The sequence below is a fragment of the Carettochelys insculpta genome, chromosome 7 (genome assembly GCF_033958435.1).
Source record: "Carettochelys insculpta isolate YL-2023 chromosome 7, ASM3395843v1, whole genome shotgun sequence".
Classification (NCBI taxonomy): domain Eukaryota; kingdom Metazoa; phylum Chordata; order Testudines; family Carettochelyidae; genus Carettochelys; species Carettochelys insculpta.
Window position 1 is genome coordinate 42,343,993 of NC_134143.1, and position 20,548 is coordinate 42,364,540.

Below are 20,548 nucleotides of genomic sequence, written 5' to 3' on the forward strand. Positions count from 1 at the left end.
TCCACAGCAAGCTGTGGAAGGAAGTCCAGCCACCGCCCAAGAAAGCCCCTTACCTCCTCTGAAGCAGTGGGGATGCCGCAGCCAGCAGGTGGAGAAAGGTGGGCCCAAAGTGGGGACCAGTAGTCTCCCCCCTAAAGGGTGGAAAAGAGGGGGAGGCGGAGGAGGAGGCCCCCCCGCCAAAGGGCAGGGGGCAAGAGTCCCCCCCTCAGTCCACCCACCCAGCAGCTCAGGAGGGAACTGCCTGGAAACGGTGGAGGAGTGGGGGGAGAAAGAGGAAACTGGCCCAAGAAGGGGAACGGGGGGCAAAAGGACAGCCCTACGGGGGCGTGAAACAGCCAAGGGCTGTCTGCCCCCCTGCACCACACCTCCCAACTGTGGGGGGGTTCCCCAAGGGGAGGGGGGGGCCCACAGCAGCAGCCCTGTAGGAGGCCTACCAAGAGATGCCAGCTGGTGGGCTAAGGCAGTCTTGGTCCCTGAATAGGCCCAATTAGGACAGGCAGCTGGGGCCTTATTAGGTATCAGCCCTCATTGGTCAGATAGGCCCTGTGCTCCCTATAAAAGGCTCCCCATCTGGTAGCGGGGGAAAGGTTTTGGGAAGAGCAGGAGCAGGAGCAGGAGCAGGAGCACAGTGAAAAGGTACCACGGGGAAGTGGTGGGCGACGTGGCCCAGGGTGAGACTGCTACTTTGGGGCAGGGGTAAAGGTCCTGCCGGTTGCCTCTTGTTCTCATAGGGACCCTGGGCCAGAGTCCAGGGTAGAGGGTGGGTCTGGACTCCCCTCTCTCCTTCCCTGAGCCCCCGAGGGATCACTTTACCGGAGCAGGTGCAGGCCTGCAAGGGGACTGGTATTATTCTCCCTGTACTGGTCCTGCCTATGATGAGAATGGCTCGCTAAGCGGAGACCCCTGCCTTTGGAAGGGCCTGGGCAAAAGGGGGGCCTCCATGAGTCTCTGAGGCAGCACAAATCTGCCAGAAAGCGCAGGGACGCACAGAGGCTGACAAGGGACTTTGTCACAGTATGTGAAGAGAGAGATTGCGATTCTGGGAGTTGTAGTCTCGAAGAACCATATAGTATGCAATTCAGCACACGTTAAGAGCTTTTAAAAATATATGCAAATTTGCAAAAACACTATGGAGCGTAGTCTTTAAATGATCTGCTCACTTAAGTGAACAACTAAAAAAATCCTTTATAGTCACTAGGATTTTACTTTGAGCTGGTTAACACTCTTTAAGAACACACCTACTGTACCCTAAATAAAGACAAAGCCCGAGGGTAGCCACAGCTTACTACTCAATAATTGCACCAGCTAACATAATTATACTTGTTAAACTAATCGAGTCTATGCTAAAAAAGGTGTATTTTAAAAGTGTTAAAACTATATTGAAGAAAGTGCAGTTGTAGATTTGACACATTTGCTGGCTCTGTCTAGCATAAAATACAAATTCTTGTATTGTGAACAAATGTTTGGGGAATGTTCATACTAGTTTTACAAACATGTTAATGCACTCAATTTAACTGGTAATCAATTAACATCAGGTCAAAAAAGCTATTCTGTTCTACATTGCCTTTTAAATCCAGACCCTCTCAGGTCTGAGTCCAGAGCCCCCTATTGTCCACTCACAAATCTGTCTGGCTCTGGTTGGTGATCACTCAGAACCCATGCCCCTGGCCCCATCCAGGAGGTCAGGTCTGAGACCAAGTCCACTGAGACTTATGGCCAAGCCATGGTGTTCAGCAGTGTGAACATAGCTCAAGCACAAGCCCAAATCAGAAGGTCTGTGTAGTCCACTATGGACACAGTAGCACAGTTGTGAGACAGGTCCAGCAACATATATCTAGCTTTATGATAAAGCATGGACAGTCAAGTGTTGGGTAGGAATTAGAAGCCACAAACACAGGTCCCACAGACCCAGGTTTATGATGCAGTGTAGAAATACTGCTTTCATCACCATAATATTGTAGTATCTTCCTTTCGTACACCAAACAACATGATTAACACCTATCAAGTGTGGTTAGTTCTCTCCCATCCTTTTTTTTCAGGAGTAAAATATACACGTGCAGTAAAGCTTTTTGGTTTGGTTGGGTTTTTAATTGTTCCTATTTTGTTTTTGTTTTTTAAATGTACAAGCTGGTTTGTGTTAGAGAAGGCAAAGTCAAAGAAGTGGGCCTTGTACTTGGAGCAGAAGGCTTGTAGAAGTCCACAGTTCCCATGGAAGTTCATTCCACCTTTTCAGAAAAAAATGCAATAAAGCTTTCGCCTACACAGATGATCTTTCCCTAGTGAAAGAAAGCATTATGGAGCTCAAGTGGCACAGTTGTTGATGGCAAGCCTCAGCTTTAGGCAATTTTTAAATATCTTGGGCCCAGGCCACTGAGTAGCTTAGAGATAAGAACTGAGACCTTCCACTTGACTCAGCATTCTATGAGAAACCAGTATATGGAACCGAGGATGGGCCTGACTGATCAAGAAAATCTCTGCTGCAGAGGAGATGCACTTTACCACTCTGTTCCAGGAGCTTCCTATGGGCTGATGGCTACATGCCTATATAAATGTATGTCAAGAACTAGAGACTTGACATGCCAGAGGTGTCCAGGGGTGTTTCAAGTCAAGCTAACTAAATCAGGTTATCTAATTCAACTGAAAAAAAAATCTCACCTTTCTTAGGACAGCCAAAGTTTACAGGATTCACAGGATTAGAGTCTCAGTCACTTTAAATAAGTTTATTACTTAAACAGCAGTTGCCTCCTACTGTGTTAAAATAATGTATGGGAAAAGAGATACTATCTACAAAATTTATACTTCATGTTGCAATTCAAAATTCTGTAATTATATTTTTGTGTTTAAAAAAAGGAATAAATCTGACCATTACTTTTCCAAAACATAGCACATTCTGAATTTTGAGCTGCTTTAAATGAATGTTGCTATCGCATGGGCTCATTAAAACAAAAACAAAGCAAAACAAAACAAACAAACAAAAAAAGCCACCAGAAAAATCAGAAAGGGAAAGGGGGGAAAAAAAGCATATTTTAAATATCTTAGAATAAATGAAGGTTAAGATATTGACGCTATGTTTAACTTAATTCACTAATTTTTCATGAGAATGAAATTATTTCATGCAACTTACCTGTTTCATAGCTGTTTCCCCTATTTTGTCAGAATGTTTTCGAATACTCTCTAAGAAATCCTTGAGATCCGACATTGAAATTTCTTTAACTTCTTCACGTAGTTTTGGAAGGTTTTCTATCATTATCTGGCAAAATCTATATTGGCTAACTCTAGGAAAGTATACATTTTCTAACTGTTCCATTGTTTTTAAAGCAGAATAATATCTGTAAAGAGTTTAAAAACAGGTTATGAAGACATTACATTTAAGGAAATGTGCACTGATATGTATGTTCTAAGCGCCATCAGAATCACATATATTACCAATTAAAAATATATGATGAAAGCATTTTATACTTACAAAAGAGTTAAGTTAAAAAGTCAGTCTCAAATATGTGAGTTTATTTAGAAAATCAAAGTGTGTAAAGTGTGTAAGTTAATATCTTTTATTGGACCAACTTATGTTGGTGAGAGATAAGGTTTCTAACAAGACAAGCTTTTCTAACTGTTTAGCTACAGAAAGTTAGCTCACATGACCCTGTCAATCTGAAATAATTATTTTCAAAAAAGTTAAAAATTCTCAAGTGCAAAATTAGGCTCCAATTGTACAAACTGTTCTGTCTAACTGACCCCTGAAGAAACGGGACTTTAATATTGTAATAAAATTAGTTACCTCTGTTTATTTAGTTTAATTTATTGTTCCAGCACTAACCATATTTTTATTAATTTCTTCATTTTTCTAAAATACAATGGTGAGCACCCATTCAGTATTTGGGGTGCCTTTCTCAAAAGCATATCTTCCTCACCGTCCTTAGAGAAAGAACTATAGACATTTAACACCTTTTTCCTCTTTTCAACAATGCACTCTTTTTGTTCCACCCCATTATTCTGTTTATGGTTTGACAAAGTACAGTACTGTACATTAAAATAAACTAGTGATGTTAACAGAGACTTGAAGCACATTTGTGGCACAAACAGAAGTATGTTGTACAAGAAAAAAAAACTTCACAATTTTACATTAGCTTTTAAGAGCAAAAATCTGTTGAAGATGTTTTACAGGAAGCAAATAAAACATTTTATAGCACATTAATAATTAAGTATGCCATGAACCGTGACAAAAGGGTAACTGAGTTTAAAGAGAAACTTCCACTGAAATGTAATAAATTTTAAAAAATGGATTTAATACTAAGACCCTGTATAAACTATAAGAAAAAATGATTGCCTATGGGAAATGGAGTGAAACTGACTACATGCAAAGTAACTGCACAAAATAAACAGATAAACTGTATTTTTCTATAACCTTTTAGTTACAGTTATTTTAAGGCCTCTCTCTCTGCAAATACTTCTGTTCATAACTACCCTTATTTTTGTGAAAAGTTCCCCCCACACTGACGTTAAAAGTAACTACTCATATGAATAAAGTGTGCATGCTTGCAAGATCTGTCCTTAGCTATGATCTGCAATAATAGTAGACAAAAAGTTAAGAAAGTACCGTGAATTTCATGCTAATAGTATTCCTTTAACAGGTGAAATTTTAAGTGTAAAATTAGGATTTTAACCCCCTCACTTCTCCTAAGTGGAGCTTAAAGGACCAGTGAGAGAGCAGGTTAACCTTAATGATCTTTTTTTTTTTAAAAAAAAAAAAAAAAAGGATAATCAGACACCTAATGCATTTCACCAGTCTACCTGACAAAAATATTGCACCTTTATGTGCTCATTTATTTTTCATCAGCTATTTATGTAGTTTTTTGGTTTTGCTTAGAAAAATAATTTGCCAGTTATTGCCATATCTCATCTCAGATTACATGATTACAGTATTTTTTTCTGAAAATGTTGCACACCCACCATAATTTGAACATCCAAACTTGCATCCCAAGTGAGCAGTCTCACCCACAGGAATACACCTGTTTTTTTAAGTGAAGACAAACACGCATCTAAATTTACTATATAGTTTAAGCCAACAAGTTGCAACAACAAAATGTTATTCAACATGGACTTATAAAGGATGTACAGATTTTAATATAAAGTTAATTAGGAAATCACAGATTTAAAATAATAGGAAAAAAGATATTAAATGCCTCTTTATTATTAGCTTGATGGATCACATTTTCACGTGATTCTATGCTATCTATCCAAATCCTTCATCATATTTAGGGCTTGTCTACACTACCTCCCTACTTCAAAGGGAGGATGGTAAGTAGGGTGTTGGGAGCTTATTAATGAAGTGCTGCGCTGCATATGCAGCACTTCATTAAGCACATGCTGCCCCATGGCAACTCCGAAGTGTTAAACTTCGAAGTGTTGGCTGGCGTGTAGCTGCACCTCACCTGCCAGAACTTCAAAGTGCCTTGGCAACTACGAAGTCCCTTTACTCCTCAGGCACTTTGAAGTATCAGTGGGTGAGTTGCAGCTACACGCCAGCCGGCACTTCAAAGTTTAACACTTCAGAGTTGCCAAGTGAGGGGGGGACTTTGCTTAATGAAGTGCTGCACATGCACCACAGCACTTCATTAATAAACTCCCAACATCCTACTTACCATCCTCCCTTCGAAGTAGGGAGGTAGCGTAGACACAGCCTAAGAGTCTGTAGTCTGTGGAGATCTAATATATGGAGACAAAGATGTAAAATAAAGAGTGACAAGTAGTAAACATATCTGTACTAAATTGGGAAAACAATAAAAATCCCTCAGCTGCATGCAGTGTTTCTGCTTTTAGACTAGAAATAGATGGCTTTGTTCATTTTCATTTGATGACGTACAATAATTTTGAACCCAACACACCAAGTCTTAGAACCTCTCTCCTTCTTAAAAAAGTTTTCAGTGTGTTCTCATTAGAACCCAAAAAGTTGCCCTGCACTTTCCATTCACCCCCACAGCCAGGTTCACTTTGCAAACTGTCAGCTCTGCTCCTCACTTGAACAGAAAGGTTCCTGTTGAACATGGCAAGGCACTCCCCTCCTCAAGGGGTTGAGCTTGTTGCCTGTGGTAACACATCAAATCCAGGTTCCTCTTGCAAACACACCAAGGAACTGAACATGGCATGGTTCTGAACTGCATTTTCTATCTCTTGCCTCACAGGTAAAAATGTCAAAACTCTTCCCACACATGATCTCATCAATACCCTTGTAGGATGTAATGCAAAATGAAAGAAACTAAAACTCAAATAAGTCTGACACAAAGGTGGTTAAATGTTCAAATATCACCTATACACGGTATCATGTTCTTACGGTATAGAAATACCATGAATTTTTGTCATCTTCAGAGGGAGATCACTGTAAAAATTGTAAAATTTGTGGGGAACTTAATATTTTTCATTTAATAACCTTTTTTCTCAGCTCTCTTACAGACTGCAATCTCTTCAGGGCCAAGACTATTTTTTGTTCAACACACTTATCCACTCTGTTACTTATCCACGGTATGACTATGGCTGTGGGTAAAACATACAGCTTGAGACAAACTATTATATAGCAGGTATGATAACAAATGGTTCTGTCAACAAAAATATTGCCAACCACTCAGCATTTAAGGAATTTAAAAATACTCATTTTGGGCTGAATCCTGACTTCTGTAATTCAAGAGTAGGTGGTACAGAAACCTCCTAGTCAAGGAAGTCTTGACTAGGAAAAGGGGGTCAAGCACAGGTCAGGCTTAATTAACCTCCATTTTCAAAAATGCTATCTTTTTCTCAGCATAAATTCAAGATCTCACTTTTAGTTCAATTTTAGATTGTTTGAGTTGTCATTTTGGCTCAACTTTCTCCTTATAAGACCCACATAATCAATAAGGGAACTGACTACATGGAGGGAAATTGATAATATATTAATCCACACAATATACTGTATTTAATATACACAAAGTTCCTTCAAATATACAAAATTAAACTGGAAAAAAACATTTTCAATTATGGTTAGCTTACATGTACTTCAAAATAACAGTACAAAAACACCATCAAACAGAAACAGAAATGATTCAGCTTGATGCGATCACTTTAACTTTTGTAAATACACGTGCAAAAAGCATCTGAATATTTCAGCTGTAAATTCTGGTTCTATACAGACTCAAGACTGTTGAATTCAGTATAGTTAAAGGATAGGGGAAAAACTGCTCTCTCCCCATGAATACAATTGCTTTCAGAAGACTGCAAACAAAGCGGTTTCAAGTGTAAATTAGGAGGATTTGCTTTATTGTATACTTTCCTTCTGTTTATTTTATATAAAGCAAATAGAATGTTTTCAATAAAAAAGAGGATTTTGGGATGGGTGTGTGTGTGTGTGTTTTTGTTTTTTTAAAAAAGCACTATCCAAGAGGACCATATGGTAAGACTTCTATGGAGGAATAAATTTGTAACAGCATCAAAATAATTTAAATGCTTTTTATTTAAATTATACAAATCAGCTTATCGGGGCACAGTTAGTTCATCTGGAAGGTTTTGACTGCTGTCTCTAAGATCAGAATTAACATAATCCATTTTCAATCCATTCTAGAGTTGCTTACTAATTATATAAATATAAGGTCCTGAGTGTGTGCGCACATGCACCCCCCCACACACAGAGGACCTTCCCTTTTTAACATCTGCTCTGATGAAGCACTGAAGACTTAATTTGAAGGTCACCAGCAGGTCAGGATTTAAACTACAGAGTTTTGCATATCATTACATTCTGAGATTTATTCCAATTTTTTTATCTAGAAAATATTATTTATGCATAATAGGACAGAGGAACTGTGTCATAAGCAGTGGACCACAATGGAATGAGCTGTAAGCAAATATAGTGATGTGAACAAACTGCAAACGACTAACAGGAATGAGTTAAGCAACCATTTTGAATATTCCTGCTTATGAGATATAGAAAGAAAAGCACTGACTACCTCCTGTCAGCAAGACTTGCGAGAGTAACTTTACTAACACCCAGGTTTGACTATGAGGACATACAAATGTAAATAGCAACAAAACTTATAACTCATATGACAGCAGAGGGTGGATAAATCTTCCCATTAGCCTGCTCCTGAACACTCCATCCTGTCCAGATCACTTACCTCCAGCCTACCCCTGAACTCCCCCCACCGCTGCCCCAGCCCACTTATGCACTTTACGTGCCACCCAGATCCCTCAACCCCCGTCTAGTACTGCACCCTTCTCCCCTCCCAGACCCAAACACTACCCCCAGCTCGCTCCTGCACCTTCTCTCCCACCCAGCACCCACACCTGATACCCAGCAGCCCCTCCCACACAATGAATCCTGAACTCCACATTTTGGTTCCACCCCAAGCCCCCAGAAGAATTAATCTGGACTGGGGGAAACCCTGTACTGAACTGAACTTCCAGATCTGAAGAAGTGGGTCTGTCCCATGAAAGCTCATCACCTAAGAAATCATGTTATTAGTCTTTAAAGTGCTACAGGACTGCTTTTTTGGCTTCAGAGAACTTTATAAATATCAATTTAAATTCCATTGCACTACAGTGATCCCTAGAAACATCAAAAGGTATCCAAATAATTAACATGTGAACCTAACCAAAAGCCACTGAAAAGATAAGACAGAGAACAGAATGAGTGATGAAATTTTAAAAGCTCCTTAGTGTGTGTTCACTATTTACTTGTTTAAAACTATAAGAAGTCAGGGCTGTAAAAGATGCTATACACAGGAAAGAGACAGTTGCAGTATCAACATATATTTCAAATTCACAATTATACAATATCCTTAATTGACAAGGAAATTATAATAAGATAATTATTTTCCCTTCTCTAATTAAATTTATATCATCCAGGGTCCAACAGCTTCACCTCCAGAATAGGTATTATTTTTGTGGAGCACAAACAACTTTATAAAAGGTATGAAGCTAGCAGTAGTATTATTTATTGATAGATCATTACCTAGTGGGGATTGATTTAACTGTAGGAGGAAAAGCAAAGTAAGCATTGAACATTAAGTTACAAAACCTAAAAACAACAGGTACAAAAATAAAAAAAATATATTTTAGTGCATAAATAGGACCGATGCAGGCCAGGAATATCGCCATTATTGCTTTGGGATGTACCCAAAGAGACATGTGAAGGAAGACTTTTGTCTATGAATCAAATCACTTTGCAAACTGCCCCACCGCGCGCACACACATCATACAACAATTCAGGAAGCAGTATTTTTAAAGTAAAACTGCCATACCTACACAAGAAACAATTACACATATATAGATCAGAGGATGCAACACCTCAAGCAGGAACTGAAAGGACTACACATAGTGTAATATTTGGCAAAAAAAGTCATTTTTTCTCCCCTTGCACCTCAGGAATGGTACTGGTGATGTGTGTTTACCAAAAGCAAATGGCACTGACTTCAGCAGATCCAAACCAAAACTTCCTCTCAATCAAGCTATACAGTCCTAGGGGGGATTCAGAGCCATCTGTAGGCTAGTGTCTGCTTAGTTCCTTTGGGGGAAAGTAGTATAAAGAAGTTATTGTGATCATAAAGGAGGCAAAACACGGTTCTGCACTGGGGTACTCAAGGCAAAATAAGCATGCACCACATCAGCCTTGAAAGAAATGCTAGGTTTGGCTTCCTCATCTCTGACCAAACCTCTTCTCCTAAGAGACATGCTCACTTCTGAATCGACACAAAAAGCTAACAGAGCAGTAAAAAGCCACATCCTGCCTTAGAAAAAGGCCCTAATACTCATAAAAAAAATTGTTAGAATTTTTTAAACACTTAATTGACTTCCAAAAATTCAAGCTGACTATCCCATTGAAGGGGAGTAATGCTTCAACATGACAAAAAACGATTTTCTTTAAGCACATACAAATGTTGTGGTTTCCTCTAAAAAGACTCACAATGTGCCCATTACAAACTCTACAGAAACCTGGTTACAAAAAGGGAAGGTGAACAATCCTGAACCAAAAAACATGCTAGAATTTTGGACAGCAGAGAACTGATTCAGAGGTACGATTAAGTCACTTTCACTTCTAAGGACCAGGTATCTCAAACTCATTTGTGTTCATTGTTGACCAGATTTCCACTGTAAGAGTCTCCATGTGTTTGTTACAATTTGTGGGTAAAAAATTCTGTTTTTATACCATGCTCACTCCTACTATCATCTTTTTTATGAAAGGACTTCCTACTTTTTGAACCTTTTACCATTGTGAATAATTTATCCTAAGGAACTATCAATCATTTTTGAAAGCTTCAAAAGTATCTTTGTTTTACAAGACTGAGCCACCACCTTTTCTTTCAAAGTTAAATTACTGAAACCTGTTATGCTAGCTCTTGTACAGATAACATGAAAAACATGAGCCAACCGTAAACTGATGTAGGGATGCTTGCCTGAATCTGCAAGGTACCTAAAACTAAAACTTTGAGATTTGTGACCTGTCCCATTCAACCTAAAAAGGGACTTGCGGTCCTTACAATTTGGGCATTTTGCTGTCCCACCGAACTCAGCATTTTTGCTAAGGATGTCACCCATCTGCTGCAACCAGAAATCCCAAATTTTCCAGTCTCTTTTGCACTCTCAGATATAGGACCTGCCTATATCTCACTCTGGCTCTCCAGCTTTCCCTACAAGAAGTTATTTGAATTATTGTGCATGCTTGCTGCATACTCCATAGAGCTAGACAGAAATGGATCAGAACTGCACTTGCAACCAAAGGAACCATAAGCACTGGCTGGTAAGCTGGTGATCTAGAGAACAAGATATCTTAACTAGCTGACCACAGTGCCTACTGTCTCTTTCACCTTCCCCCTTCTCTGGGGTGCATGGGAAAGGAAATTCTTAACTGGACCACCTAGAGAATGGCATGGGAACATACGTGTGGAAATGGACCACATAGAGAGCACAATGAAAAAAAAATCCTTACAATCAGCCAGAGCTGAAAATAATCAACAATGGATTTACCTTCATATAATTCAACTGTCAGCACTTGTCTGCATGGGGACGGGATGAATGGGGAGTAAATTTACCCAGCCACAGGATTTAGGGTTTTGCTGCTGTGGAATTTGTTCCCATCATCCTGTGGTTATATACTGCTCTCATACAGAAACGTTCATGTGAGGATCCCAAACAGTTGGCAAAATGTACTAATCTCAACTCTGTGTGGGATAAGAAACCATAGTCGCCATTGTAATGTATGGGTAACTAAGACACAGAAGGGCTAAGTGACTTTCCCACCTTTACACAGACAGTCAATAGCAAAGCCAGGGAAAGAATCCAGATCCCTCAGCACTAAACCTTACCCACAAGATCTAGTCCTTTCCATCTTTCCTGTAGTGGCTTAAGTGGGGTCCAACAACAGCCTTAGCAACCAAATAATTTATTTACAGGCATTTCTATTGCACTCACTAATATGGAGTGCTTTCCACAGCACACTAACAATGTCAGGGCTTTTGTATCTCTTTCTCTAACAAATCCTGATGGAGTTGTATATCCATCATTTTCTAAACGAAAGTCTGTGACTTTATTCAAAGACACATACAGGCAGCCACAGGATAAGATATAATATGGTTAAACAAAAAGCACAAAATGATTAAGTCACTTTAGATTAGTCTTTAAAACCTGGAAGGTTCATTTTAAATCTATAAATCCATAGAGGGTAATAAAGCACCAACACCCTTCCCTTCAGCTCCCTTCTCCCAATACCTAACCTCTCAATAAAACTCTCCAACCAGACTTGTCTGTTTGGAACAGATTCCTCATTTATTTTTCCTCACAACGATAATTCTTGTCAACTTGCATTATACATGGCTCGGGAGATAGTTAAAAGGGATACAGAGCCTTTCACCCATAGGTCACCAGTTCAAATCCAGCCCAGGTTGATAGTGCTGAAAAACTGTTACCAACAGATAGCTGTTTGGAATTCTCTGCGAGCTGTCGTCCTGGCAATGTAAAGCAAAACATATTCCAGACCCATATTTTCCACTATTTTAAAAGGAGATATCTAGAGAAGGAAATAAATGAGCTTCTGCCCTTTCGGCTTCTTTATGATGTGTAAAGAAGTCTCAGTAGGATTTTCTCCTAAACACAAAAAATGCCACACCTTTTTTCTAATTGCTTTTTGGAATTAGCAATTCCAGTCTTGTCTGAGATTCTGTGGAAATCGAATTTCTAATGAAATCACAGCATGCAGCTCCAGATCCCAGAATCGCCACTTGGGGTAGTCCTGTTCACCACATGTGGCAAGTGGCAAACATATCTCACACTGCGATTCTTGTGGGATGATCATGACATGTCCTAACCCCAAATCTGATCACCTGATACACGTGCAATGCCACTGTTCTTAACTTACAGTTTCCCATGTACCAATTTCCTCTCCTGTAATTTTTTCCTGAGGAGGTGATAAATCTTTAGGGGGCTGAAGATTTTTTTAACTTTGAAAAGTACTGACGACTTCTCAATAATAGTTTTAAAAAAATCCCACCAAATCAACCCCAAAGAACCAATGGGAGTGAGTCTACAAAAACAGATTATCTGGAATCAAAATGCTGCTAAAAAACTGTTACTGTTGCTCACTCATGCGATCCCTCCATCATTCCACTTAGTAATTTAACATCCCTGCCAATTATAAAGCCAGACAGTGCCTGTCCTGTGCAACCATGCAAGGAAGTGAGAGGATATGACCACTTTAACTACTGGAGTGTACTATATCACCACCTGCTGCATGCAGGAAACAGCAGGAATTGCAGAACATCTACAGCCACACCAGGTTCTAGTAAGCAGAGAGCCAATACAGTAAGTGTAGATCCAGGGAATTTACTTCCCCTTCGCAGAACAGTAGGAACACTGGATAGGAGACCATGACTCAAGGAATCAGTATCCCTGCTGGGCTGATACATATTTATCACAACAAGATGCTGCCCTTTACTCTGGGAGGATTACAGATCACTGATCTGGCCCATAGGTAGAAAACAGCAAACACTAGTCCAACAGCTGACAACAAGCGAATCTCTTTTAGAACTCACATTTTTGTGCATACAGTAAAGAGAAAATGCTCACACATTTTGGAGAGTAAAGGAACTTCCAAGAAGCACAGGCACTTCAAAGTGCCTACGGCTACATGGCATGCGGACACTTCGAAGTTGCAGCAGGGAGCATCAGCCTAATGAAGTGCTGCATATTCATCACAGCACTTCATTAGTGTTCTCTGATCAGGAGGATCACCATGCCCCCTTCTAAGAAGGGGGCTCGTGTAGACATAGCCACACTGTTTCAAATATATGGGAGTAATAACGTGTCTGACACTGAAGGAAGATATATAAGAAATCAGACATCTTTCCTTCTTGAATTATATATTTTCATTTACTATTATAGATTATAACGTAATAATGAACCAAAAAGGGATCAATAATTTACCATTTCTACTCCCTAAGGATCTCTTTTATTCTTGCTCCTTAATTTGTTTTAGAGTATTAATAAAATTTATACTTCATGTCCTACATTTCCATTATATTCATGTTTAAGTAAAAAGTGTTTTCTCAAGTTTCTTCATTAAAATCCTTAAAATGCTTTATTTTTCATGTATTGTCAGTTAATTTGTAATGGCATACATGAAACAAAGGCAAGGAACGATGAAAGACCTGCCTCTCTGATTCCCTATGACTTGACCTTACTAGTCTTTACCAGTCTTCAATAAATATAAAATACAAGTAGATGAACCCACTAATTAAAAAAGTTATGGAAATTCACTCACCTTTTTACATTCATCTGTTCTTTTAGTTTGCTGTACATTTCCAGTACTATATAAAACAAAAATATTAACCCTTTAAGATATTACTGAAAATGGAATATTCTGGTCTATAAGAAAAATATTATATAGTTTAAAATGAAAAGTATATACTGTATATTATTTTAGTTTAGATTCACTTACATATTTTTCTCAGTACATTAAAATAGGAAGACAACTAGATGAAGCAAAAAATAAGGTTTCACATTGCGGATTAAGATGGAAAGAGTGAACTAGTAAAGAGAAGTAATAAAGAATTTAAGTGAAATATTAGTTTCAAACATTTTTCAGTGTCAACACACAAATTTTGTTTAACTGTCTCTCAACCAATTACATTCATAGCTCCCCATAAAAAACCTGGGGAATTTCATACATATTATCAGCTAGTAGGAATAGTTCATAGAAATGCAACAGTACCATCTACTGTCATTATTCCAACTGACAAGAGAAAGATTTGGTAGTACAAAACAACAAGGTTCAAACCTCTCTGCCAATGTCATAAACAGGAGACAGTCTTTATAGAGGTGCACTATGAAATGCAATATGTTCTCTAACTATATATGAAACATAATGTTTCAAGATGGTGCTGTTCAAAAATATGCCATTGTAATAGTGCACGATACTGAAAGGCTATATTATAAATTATGTTTGCAAATATTTTAATGTTTTCCCTTAAACTTTTAACCACAAGAAAATAAATATTAAACTACAACTTTAGGGATTTAAATGCAAACATATTTATTATATGATACACAGGCTTGTTTCTTAATTTCTCATTGTAAGTTTGCAAACAAAGCTGTATGCTTACCCTATTACAATTATTATAGAATAAATATATCATCAAGAGATCTAAATTTGGACACAGTTGTAAGATCCAAATAACTCTCCTGCTAAATCTCATGTTACATTGAAAAAGGAGAAAAAAAACCTGCTGTTGCATTTTGGGTGCAGTGACTTATCTCATTGTTTAATTATTATTGTATTTATCCAAATCTCACTACTGCACATATTTGTAACTCACCTGGAAGACATAACTGCAGTTTTTCCACTACTGTTGTAATATTCCGCTGCTGAATTCTACATCGGATTATTTCCTCTGTTTGGGCTATCACCTTAGATATTTTGTTAAAAAAATACAATTAAATTATGCAAACAAGTTTAATTTGCTGCAAATATTCAATTAAAAAAACATTTTCTCACCTCCTTCCCAGCATCCTGAAGCCTCCGGTTGGTATCAGTAACTTGGACCTTAAAAATAATTTCACCTTTGTTAGACAAATATGCATATATTGCCCTGATGTAACTGCTCACCCTTGTAATTAGATCATACTTCATGAGAAATTTAGAACAAAGAAATGAAAATTCAAATTAACTCTACAGCTTGAACTTGAACTTTTGATCGCAAAGGGCTTTTGTTAACTTCAATTACTTATGACAGTTCTTTCTAACAGATTCTGTGGCAAACTTCTCAAATTTACTTGGGATTTTTGAACTTTACTTGTTTCTGTAGGTCTGTCAAACAATTCAAATCATTGACCCAATTGACCACTGGTCCCTTTTTGATAACCTCAATGAGCTCTATGTGCCATTCATTGTCTGTAAGAAATGGTGATTGCATTTTATGGTAATTAAACATTCATACTTTGCTGAATGCAAACACTGGGTGGTTGATTAACATCAAACGTGGAAATCTCCAAACCACAGCAACATTTTAATGCTGCAGGTGCAAACAAAGCTCAACCTCAGATTTTCCCACATATTAAGTGACTCATTAGGTCATCATAATAAGGAAGCACATTCTAGTTTATTAAAAATCTCATTAATTTCCAAACAAAGATGCTCAATGACCTCATTGATGCTGTATCTGGTCTCTTGTTATCTGAATATCCTTTATATAATGCTCTTCTAATCATAACCTCTGGTGAACTATGTTCATTCTGTCTGGTGTGCATTTTTTGCTCTTCAAAGTGTAAAGAGAGCTAAAAGGGACAGATCTCACAATTCAATATTTTACATTCTGACTTTTGAGTAAACCTGAGTCCTTACTTCTAATGAATACAACCACCACCACTTACTATTTTGGGGAACACAAGAACATTTTTTTATGAAAAATGTACAATGAACTCCAAGTGGAGCCCTTCCAAGAGAATCAAGATTTGTAACATTTTTTTCTGAATCTTAAATTGTGGGGTCTTATATATGATTTTGTAATCAAACTGAGAAAAATCCAAGACCTATTATACCATTACTTTGCCTTTGGAAAGTCTTCTGTAAATACTTCATAAAACGGTGACTTGCTTTTGGCAATGTTTTACAAAAATTATGAATGAAGGAATCAGAAAATGAGACCTAAAATATTAACATGGCATATTTATTAATAGTAGACAAGATATTCCTAAACATCTAAACAATTTCTGAAAATTTAATTGTTAACATCAGAACTTGTGTATACAAATGAAAGTCTTATCACTTAAAGAAGAAACATTCCATCTAGTATTAATCAATTATAATCAAAAACATAAGTTTAAGTAAGTAGTTTCTCACCTTCAATTTTTCTGCATCAGCCCTTACTTTAAGAAGTTCTGTAATAGCATCCACAAAGCCTTGATGGTGAAAATTACACATCTTTTCTATTTCTCTGTCATGGTTACGTATGCAAGCATCTAGTTTTTCCATAAACCTTTGGTGTGCATTTGGCTGGTCATCATACACAGACCTGTTAAATACATGTTACAAAACAGAATTTTTCTCAATAGTTTTTCATCTTTTAAATTCAAACGAGATATCACAATTACCTAATTTGTGATCCACACCACTGAAATTATAAAACAAAAGATATAATCCAAAACTGAGCTCTGAATCTGACCCTTATGGCATTTATCCCAGTTTCTAACCAGTTATCTCATGGTTGACCTCAGCCTCACTGGTTATTTACTTATGCCCTTATGCTCAAATATGAGTACAAAAGACTCAGTTTTTCTAACCGCTTCAAATAGCCTGGCTCACTCTTCCATCAAATTCCACTATTTGTTAAATATAAGGAAGTATAAATACATATATTTATTTCTCTAGTATGCCTAACATCAAAATTGCCCAATTAAATACATTTTGCATCTATAGCCAAATATAGTTAAGAAATATCCTGAAGCATTCAGCTCCGTAGTGAGCCACAGTTAATAATGACGAACAAAATACTATCTTTCTCCTCAAAAAGATTTATCTACAGCTTCAAGACTGCAACAGAGCCAGCATTTTAAAACACAGATGCCTAAAACTCTCATCTAAATCTACGTTTAGGCACCCAAAAGTGGTGTGATTTTCAGAACTGGTAAGCCACCATCACTCCTATTGAAGTCAGCCCTTTTCATAATCAGGCTGTTTTTATTTAGGATCCTATCTATGGATTTAGTTGCCCACATCTTTGAAAACTTTGGCCTGGGGACTACACAGTCAATGAGGAATCTGGGTTCTTCTTCCTCAACTGCTTATAATGCAATAAATGACAAACAACTGAGGACTGGGAAGCAGATAGAATAAAAAGCAAAGTAGAGAATGTGGCTTGTTTGTTCCATTTATATTAATAACGTTTCGTTTTGGAGTGTTGGGGGTTTTTTTGCCCCCTAGTGTGGGGGATGAAGGCTGGTTTGTTACTGAAGGCAGCACGAGGATTTAATGGTCTGATGGAAGAAATCTGTTTTAAAGAATAATTAAATTAGGAACTCGTTGAACTTGATTGGGGGAATAGCAATCACATGAAGAAGGCACAGACATAGAAATGGGCAAGAAAGGGATATACTGGGTGGTTAATCTTCAAGCTTCAGTAGAAGAGGCATGCAAATGGAAATTAGAGGTATGGACAGAACCTTGTGCACATACAAAATTGGTATCCACATCCATATCTGCAAAAGCGAACCTCAGATACCTGTTGATCTGCAGGGGTCTAGATATGGGCAGCTAAACAGCAGAGAAAAGGACAGAGCCCTTAAATGTGATCAGAAAACCAATCAAAGGATTAGAATAGTAATGTGACGTGGTCACAATGGCAGACAAAACAGATGACTGCTGGAATGCATCAAAAGGGGCAATACAAGAGTGAAAGAAGCCAGTAAGAAAGTTTCAGTATTGCCAACCACAAGAGTTCAAAAATAATCAGTCAAGCTCCCAAGTCATGACATTGGCTTAAAAATTATGAGACACTGAAAAAACCTCAATTATTTTTATTTGCCTTCAAGTTTTTCAGCCTTTTCATACTTTCAGGCTTTTCTCCACAACCAGGAGAACTAGAAACTATTCTCCTCCAAAAAGGAAAGCTTGGGTTCTCAGGTAATCAAAGGTGCTGAAACTAGGGGTGCTGCTGCACCCCCTGGCTTGCAATGGTTTCCATTATATATATAGGTGGATTCTGTGGCTTACCACACCCCACCATAAGAACTGTTCCAGCACCCCTGCGTATAATCACCTGACCTGGGCCTCAAAGGAAAGCACCAAGATATTGTAATTTGGACAGACTTTTTAGCCGCTTATAGAGACAGATCGTGCCTCTGGACTTCAAGTACTTTAGTCAGACAATCAAATTTATTTTCCACTTTGCTGACATCTATAGGAGAGTAGAGTCATGGCACAAAAGAGAGCCTTGGGCACATCATCTTCCATAGGAGCCTCAACATTCATTTCCCCCACTCTACCTGTTTATTGCATTATTCCACAAATATAATGAAAAATAAAATAACACCAAAATATCGAAGGCTGAAAGGAGCAAAGGTATAGTTGTTATCACAATCACCTCTGCATTCACACCCTGTAAACTACTGTAATAATCTTTGTGCAAAATATGCCTTGCGAGGTATCATTTGAAAACTAATAACTCACTGGTAATCATGTGACGAAATGTGTCCATCCATCTGTCTGTCCCGGCAAGGTTCTACCATGTTCCACACTCCTGCCCTGTGCTAGCTCCTCCCCCAGCCAGCATGGGGCCAAGCCCAGTCTCCCAACAGAGCCCCCCTGTACCACGCCAGCCCATCCCTAGGCCAGCGCAGCAGCCCAATGGACCCCCCTTCCCCAAACCAGGCCAGCCGCTCCCCCACACAATATGGGGCCAGGGCCAGCCCCCACAACGGAGCTTCACCTCACAGGGTCAGCCCCAGCCCCAGCCCCTTCCCTGGCCAGCACAGGGCCTGGCCCACAGACTCTGGATGTGTATTACAAGAAGTTTCTGTCTAGAACTTTCTTCCAGCCCAACTTCTGCTTGCGAAGGGAGCTGCAATCGGGCTCCTAGTTATATGTAACATTATAAACATGCACTGAAATTAGAACTGAGGTGTGTTTATCAGACAAGGCTGGGGAGTGGGTAAATCTGTTTCTCAAAGACAAAGGACAAGCTGATACCTCTCACCAGGTGTCATCACAGTCCATGAGCCATCAGAAAACAAGTGGATATTCTTTGTCATCGAAAGGGAGCAAGAACAGATCTGCCTCTTAGCAAACCACATGCACAGAACATCTTTCAGCACAAAACTCCATAACTCAAACCTCACTCTGGGAACAAAATTCATCTACGGCGGGGTGGGCAAGATACAGCCTGCCAAGCCTCCAGATCCAGCTCATGGACCACCCTGGTATAACAGTTAGGCACAGAACAGGAAGCCACTTAAAGCAGCGTGGCGCTTCATGGAGCTCTCTGCTCCAGACCTGGGGCAGTGGGAGGCTTCATGCACTGCCCCTGCCTCCCAGTAGAAATCTCTCAGCTCTCATTGGCTGGTTTCTGGTTTCCAGCTCAGAGATTTTGCACAGGGTTAGGAACAGGATGCGAAGCCTCTCCCTGCCCTCCGCATCTGGAGCAGACAGGTGCGTAACAGGCTTGAGCAATATGGAACCACAGCAGGCAGGGAGCCTGCCTCAGAGGGTTGCAGGCAGGGAGCCACCTACGTAAGTGCCTCCTGGCCAGAGTCTGCCTCTGACACCCTAGCCCCTTCCGCATCCCAACTCACTACCTCAAGGTACTACCCAAACCTCCTGCACTCCCCCTCCTCCAGGTTACAACTCCCCCCCAGACCCTGCATCCCCCTTCTGCACTCACACCCACATCCAGACCCTGACTCCCAAAGCTGCTGCCCCAGGTCACAACCCGCTCCTTCACCCAAACTCTCTTTCAGACTCCCCACTCTCTTCTGTGCCCTGAATTTCCTTCTGCACCCAACCTTTGTCCCAGATCTTGTACCCTCCTTTTTAGAAAAGTGCAGGCCTTAACCACTTACCAAAATCTTGGTGTGCCCTCTGGTACCCCCTCAAAAATATATATTTTGCACAAAATTATTGCCCACCACTGATCTAGGGTTAACCCTCAGGAAAACAGAATGAAAGAGTGACTGAACTATAAAAGTGAGGGGCAGAAACATCCCAAGGGATATTTCCCTATACATCTCTCTTCTTTCCATCTAAAACAACAGAAGGAAAATCCATTGGACTTTGGCATTAGGTCCTGACCCAAGTGTTTGGTCAGCACTGTCTGAAGAAACATGTGGTAAGGGACTTTACCCTTAACCAAGCCTTTTTTCTTTTTAAATTTAGTCCTTATATTTCTTTTAATAATTTTCAACTTCAATGTCTTATATTTGTACTCACTTAAAATCTTTAGGTAGAAATCTATTTAGGCTTCAGGTAAAATCTATTGTATACTTATCCCCTCAAAGGGACAATAGCTCTAATATATCTGGACTGTTCAGAGAGGGCTGGATAATGCAG

The 20,548-nt window shown here is 39.1% G+C and overlaps 1 protein-coding gene across 7 annotated transcripts in view; it reads right to left on the minus strand.

Moving 5' to 3' along the window:
- Positions 1–20,548, minus strand: part of EXOC6 (exocyst complex component 6) — a 190,264-nt gene that overhangs the window by 126,085 nt on the left and 43,631 nt on the right. For all 7 annotated transcript variants that reach the window (XM_075000389.1, XM_075000388.1, XM_075000391.1 and 4 more), the window contains exons 2-6: positions 16,349–16,520; positions 15,005–15,052; positions 14,826–14,916; positions 13,772–13,817; positions 3,125–3,329 (exon numbers count right to left, since the gene is read on the minus strand). In XM_075000389.1, the coding sequence (XP_074856490.1) occupies positions 3,125–3,329; positions 13,772–13,817; positions 14,826–14,916; positions 15,005–15,052; positions 16,349–16,520 (562 nt within the window). The remainder of the gene's footprint in view (positions 1–3,124; positions 3,330–13,771; positions 13,818–14,825; positions 14,917–15,004; positions 15,053–16,348; positions 16,521–20,548) is intronic.